Below are 6,000 nucleotides of genomic sequence, written 5' to 3'. Positions count from 1 at the left end.
ATATAAATGTAAAAAAAAAAATAGCATTCCTTCTCATTTGCTGATGTTAGCTGTTGTGACATTGGTAGAGAAGGAGGCGGCGGGTGCATGTGTTCGCGCCACATAGCTCCACATAAACCGATTGCATCCTCAGATTTATCCCCAAGGTGTTTTTAGGACATCCAGGGAGCTAATGGAAACTAATAGGCTTAGCACTTAGAGGTGTATTGTTCGGGATGCTTACTGGCAAGGTTTGCTGAGGGTAAAACTCTAAACGTGAGGATTACCTCCAACACATCCCTTTAAAGTGCTGTATAGCCAGGACTTAGCTAATAGGATCCTGGGGGTAGCAGGGGCTTGGGAAGGTGGGAATGGGGGTTGGACGGGGCAGGAAGGTCAGCAGATGTAGGCAGCAGACTGTTGCAGGACTAACAGGAGGATTACAGCCCTCAGATTACACGGGTTTCAGAGGGAACTCGAGGGACTGTGGATAATGCATTGGGCCTTGAAGCAAATCTTATGGTAGCATTTGTCTGGGGGAGGGGGCAGCAGAAATAAAACACGTGCACAGTTTAAACATACCCCCTACTTTGACAGACATATCATCAAACTGTTTTAATCAGCATAAGCTGATCGGAAGAGAAGGTGGCTGGTGAATTTCAGTGTGGTGCGCATTCATATTCATGTAACCAGATGTATGTTGCAGGCCGGCCTTGGATTAGCAGAACTGGATTAATTTGTCGTTTACAGTATCATATTTTGTGGTGGGATTTCTGCAGCGTAGAAGCCTAATTGGAGGTGCCTAAGTCGATTGTGTTCATGTACACAAGCTGCTGGCTCAGCCAAGAACAACGTGTCGATTTGAGGCGAGTGTGTATGTGTGCGTATCCTTTTATCACAATACTTATGGGGACCAAATGGGCTCATAGGGGCAGAAAAATAAGGAAAAATTCTGCAGCAAAGGAGCATTTTTGCTGGTCATCACCTGAGGATTGGATTTGGATTTACAGGTTTAGGGTCAGTTTGCATTACAGTAGATTTAAGGTTGGTTTAAAATGAATACTTATTGCTAGAAAGGTGAGAAAGGTGATAGTAAAGCTAAAAGGTTATAGTTAGCTGTGCAGGCATATGGATTCTGCACATGCAGGTTTTTCTATAGTTTCAAAAAGTCTCTGAGAGAACTTTTCTTTCTTTCCTTACCATTTCAATGCTGCGGCACAGTTTTCACTGCAGTATAAGAATAGCACTGTGTGTTTATTCGTGTATAGGATATATAGGAGTCCTGGTAGGACTGACCCATATATAATGTATTTTAGTTACATGATACATTGCTTTAATGTCCAGTATTCTGCTGATATGCTCAACAGTTACGTTAAGTTTGGTAGAGAACTGCTGTACTCTAGTGGTGATGAGATGAAACTGCATACATTTACCCAGCACTACTATGCACTGTGCTTCATCTTAACAAATTTAAATCTCTGCTGACTGAATTTCACCGTAACATCTCTCATCTTATATGGACTCTAATTGTATTTCATTTTAAAAGCATGACTTGAATTTCTCATTGGAATATACACATTTTAAGAACAATTGAGAACAAATAGCTGTCACATTTTCCTAATTTAGAGGAATTCACATTATTGATCAGACTCTCCTCATGAACAGCATTCAGGTGGAGGTGAAAGGTCGTATGCATGTCATGACCCCACGGGAGCAGCTGAGGAAGATGACAGCAATGGGGGAGCAGGCCACTCTGGATGAGAAGCACTGGTATCGGCTGGTCAACGGCATGTCGGCTGGAGGTGAGAACGAGCAACATGCTAGCGTGCAAAAGTATTATGACAAGTACATTTCTAGCTCTCTAGTTTGATTTATAAATGGAACAGATACCTAGATGTGATCAAAATCTGGGGATGCAAACAGGTTAAACCAACTGTATGACCTTGGATCGCGCGTCATGTATTGATTTTGGTGTATTACTCATGGGCACCTGAAGGCCCCAGCTTTACCAGTCAGTGCATGTTCCAGGTTTGTGGTCAAATTGGCCTCCATCTAACCTGAGGGTGCTCTTTCTGCTCTTCCAGAGCTGAGGCAGAGGCAGGAGCTGATAATGAGGAACCAGATGGCCATGGCTCCACAGATCCTTGCCCAGGGGCAACAGAGGTTACAGGGAGTCCCGGCACAGTTCGAACCTCGCTTCATGGAAAGGTGCGTGCCCAACTTCATTTACAGGCCTGAATAGTAGACAGACAAGGTTTGGAAGATCTTTAAGGCCAGAAAACACCTTAGCAATCAGCACCACAGCACATCGTGAGGATATGAACAGCTTTTTTCTCAATTTTTTGTACTTTTATCTCATCAGGGAGTTGGTTCCTTCCAATGAGATGGTAGCATCTGATGCCAGACAAATGCACATGGGACCTCACCTCGGTCCCCCTCTGCCCCCTCATGCCAATGTCCTGCCTGGCAGAGCATTTCCCGGACCAGGTGAGCACAGGAATTACATCTGAGATAATTTCCCATTCAGACTGAGTTATGAGGATAAGCAATAATCGCTTGTCTCTTCTTCTATTCTTTCTGTTTCTCAGCTGGCTATGGCTTCTTACCCTCAGAACCCATGGAAACAGTTGCCCGGCGACAGGAGCTCATACACAAGCAAAATATAGCCAGGTAGTGCGTGCAGAATATTATCAGCATCTCACAAAAATATTCCACCTACACACAGCTCTGCGTCCTATTCTGCTGAATTAAACTCAGACTTAATTCAGTTGTCTCTGTTGCAACAAAGTTTGATATTGAGGTTCTGTCATCACTGTGGAACAAATATGGCAAAAACTGATGTACTCTCCTTTTCAGAATGGAGATGAATGCCATCCTGCATCAGAAAGAGTTGGAGAATGCTCACCAGAAAGGACTGATGGGAATGGATAATCCCATGTCATACCCCTCCAACCCCATGCTGTTCAGAGGTCGTCAGCGCGTGCCAGATGGCCACGATGTCTTCGTCCACCGTCCCTCCCTGGATGACTTGCACTCCAACAGTATCATCATGGCAGCCAGCCCTTACCCACCAATCAGCACACTGCAGAGAGAAAGGGGGCGAAGGGCCGGAAGAAGGCCGACTGTTCACAAGAGCACAGAAAGCCAGGTGTCTAACCTGAAGGGCCAGTCTGAGGATAAATGTGTAGAGCAGAGCCCAGAAGCCACATCAGGGGAGGAGAAAGAGATGGAAGCAAAGGGGGACATGGGAGAGGAGTGCTCCGCCAGTAAAGCGCACCATCAGGCCAAAATAGACTCTGAAATCACCACAGGAAACAGGAAGAACTACAAAGAGGGGGAGGCAGGCTTGCGCAAGGCCTGCACGACCACTCAGGATGGGTGTTCAGATGTGACTAACGGTGGAGCAAATGATAAAGACATATCCAGCCAATGTTCTGCTTTTCAGGAGAAATTCATGTATCCGTCCACTGGTGGAGCTCTGGCAGGGATGCCTTACATGTTCCCTGTCCCTGGAAATGGTTTCCTTCCACCTGGTGAGTTTAGGAGAAAAAAAATACAAGATCAATAACAATGTTAAAAAATAAAAAGCTAAATAATGTAATCTTTCTTGTGCATAATATGTTCTAAAGGTCCACCAAATATCTTTCTTAATGGTGATGAGGTGCCTGAAGACATAAGGAAGTGGACGGTGAATGATGTTTACAACTTTATTAACAGCATACCTTCATGTTCAGAGTACGCACAGGTAGGTTATAATTTGCACTCCTCCTCTTGTATTTGCTCTGTTATGTCTTTGTTGTGCTAATGGCGATAATCTCCCCAGATGTTCAAGGACCACATGATTGACGGGGAGACACTGCCCCTCCTTTCAGAAGAGCACCTACTGGACACACTGGGGCTCAAACTTGGGCCGGCTCTGAAGATCCGCTCACAGGTGCACAAGCCAAACGTCTGCAGAAAATATATTATGTAGACATCAAAGAAAGAAGATGATTGAAGAGTGAGATTTAACTTAAACGTCATGCATAACGCTCATTTAGTAGATTTTGTCAAAAGAGTTTACTTGGATTGTGTGAATTTGTGTTTCCACTCAAGTCAAGACAGTCAGTTTTATTTACTTGTCTGAAAGAAAATGTTGCTGACAATTGACTGGTTTCATAGATATTTGCATTAATGTGAAAATCTACAACTGAGGTCAGCATCTAAGCCATGGAGTTGTGATCTAATATCAAGTAAATGATAATTGTAATAAGGTACAGCACAACAGGATTTTTTTCAAAATACACTTTTTGACTACTTGTAGGAAAAAAACAAGTATCTGATCACATAAACAACTGTTATGTTGCATTAAATTTTATTACTGATTGATAATATTGAACCAGAACATTGAAACTGAAACTCATTCTGACTGTGTTGCATCACAACATCTATCATCACAAGGCACATTGAACAGTAAAAAAAAAAACATCTTTAAATCCTGTGTTGAGCAGTCTGGTTGGGATGAGGTTTGTTTAGATTAAAATATTTTCGTTGGCTCAGACAGGACCGAAAACAAACCAAGCTCTGTAGTCAATGCTAAAGTTACTGTACCTAATGATATATAAGTGACAGTAGCAGGAAGAAGGCCATTAATTTTCTCTTTAACGGCTTTATTGGTGAAGAAGCTACTGAGAGTTAAAGGAATATAAAACCTCAACAGAGAGTCTCAGTCAGCCTGGCTAATCTAATATCTGATTTCGTTTCCCCTTTGCAGGTGTCCAGACGCCTGGGCAGCATGATGTACATGATGAACCTGCCGCTCTCCAGCACTACTCTGCAGGCCACACCTGAGAAACCTGCGGACCGCTCCTCAGATATGGGCTCTCCTGTCAACTGCGCCAGTGAGGACTTGTTGGCGAGCCCAAGAGAGCCCGATGTCCTCAAATCCACGGAGCACATCCATGAGGCAGAGAACAGTTCGCCTCCATCTGCCAGCAGTGAGACAGCCTGATTGGTGCTGATCACGCTGACAAATACAAACTGAGCCAAGTTCTACCTGTACCCTCAGACCTGATGAACTGCTGCTGCCACTGTGGTGGATTGTTTACATAACAATTCACTGGACTGAATATGCTTCATTTGTTTTGTTTTTTTACTCTTACACGGGTCCAAAGTATCCACATATCTTTTCAACGTTTTTTTTTAAACAACAGTGGAGTGAAACCGGGGTCCTACGTCATCGCTGTTTTCTTCTTTATTATTGCACGTTAGTCTCTGTCCGATTGTAGCTTTCTGTTATTGTTTTAAGTTGCTAAACATCATTTTTCCTGTAGGCTGACATAACAACCATAGAAAATCATATTATAAACATGTTTCAGTGGTTTGGATTTGATGTTTTTGCATTTGTTGGACTGTAAATAAAGTGTTTTTCTACATAAATACCTGCTGTTAAATCTATCCTGGCACGATAAGAAATAAATGTATGAATATCAAGTACTACATGCTTAAGGATTTAAAATATGAAGTCCTGTGATTATAGTAATACATATGCACCCTGTAGTTGTGTCTTATTATCCAACAGAAATAGGTATCTACTTTTGTCAAGTGGAAACTGAGATTCAAGATACAATTAACATCCCAATGAGTCTAACAAAAGTTTTTTCTTTGTTTTTTTTAACCCAAGTTTAACTTTGTTTCTCTCTTAATGAGAGAAAATATTACTTTTAAGGCTTGCAGCCTAACAAGAGTAAGCAGTACAGATACAAATATACTAAGGCCATAAAGTGGCCCCATTTCCTCTAGCAAGAGCACAGAGCAAACAGAGTATTGTCAAGTGTTTTTCTAACAGAACAGAATCGCAAGCCTTAACAAGTGCCCTTTCATACAAACAAGTTAATACCACAAAGATAATAAACCCGAAGCTACAATAACAAGAGACACGGATACAGGCTGCTGACACAGAGACTGAGCCCTGATTCAAACCCTGTTTCCATCATGGGAGAAGAAGTGGAGGTGGTTGAGGAATATAAATACCTTGGTGTT

At 42.5% G+C, this 6,000-nt stretch overlaps 1 protein-coding gene across 1 annotated transcript; it reads left to right on the top strand.

The window, feature by feature from the left end:
* Positions 1 to 1,678: 1,678 nt before the first annotated feature.
* On the top strand, positions 1,679 to 4,969 carry samd7 (sterile alpha motif domain containing 7). The gene is made up of 8 exons (XM_075482234.1): positions 1,679 to 1,781; positions 2,064 to 2,187; positions 2,342 to 2,466; positions 2,568 to 2,649; positions 2,836 to 3,512; positions 3,609 to 3,724; positions 3,803 to 3,913; positions 4,733 to 4,969. Exons 1-8 carry the CDS (start codon positions 1,679 to 1,681, stop codon positions 4,967 to 4,969), a joined length of 1,575 nt encoding a protein of 524 aa, XP_075338349.1.
* The last annotated feature ends 1,031 nt before the right edge of the window (positions 4,970 to 6,000 follow it).

The sequence above is a fragment of the Odontesthes bonariensis genome, chromosome 14 (assembly GCF_027942865.1).
Source record: "Odontesthes bonariensis isolate fOdoBon6 chromosome 14, fOdoBon6.hap1, whole genome shotgun sequence".
Classification (NCBI taxonomy): domain Eukaryota; kingdom Metazoa; phylum Chordata; class Actinopteri; order Atheriniformes; family Atherinopsidae; genus Odontesthes; species Odontesthes bonariensis.
The sequence above is the reverse complement of the archived record's forward strand: the minus strand, read 5'-3'. Positions and strand labels throughout refer to the sequence as shown.

Excerpts from the sequence above, each read along its gene's own strand:
- samd7 (XM_075482234.1), top strand. The coding sequence starts at position 1,679 with ATGACCCCACGGGAGCAGCTGAGGAAGATGACAGCAATGGGGGAGCAG. Across the intron at positions 2,188-2,341 it reads GAACCTCGCTTCATGGAAAG|GGAGTTGGTTCCTTCCAATG; the intron begins GTGCGTGCCCAA and ends TTATCTCATCAG. Across the intron at positions 3,914-4,732 it reads CTCTGAAGATCCGCTCACAG|GTGTCCAGACGCCTGGGCAG; the intron begins GTGCACAAGCCA and ends TCCCCTTTGCAG.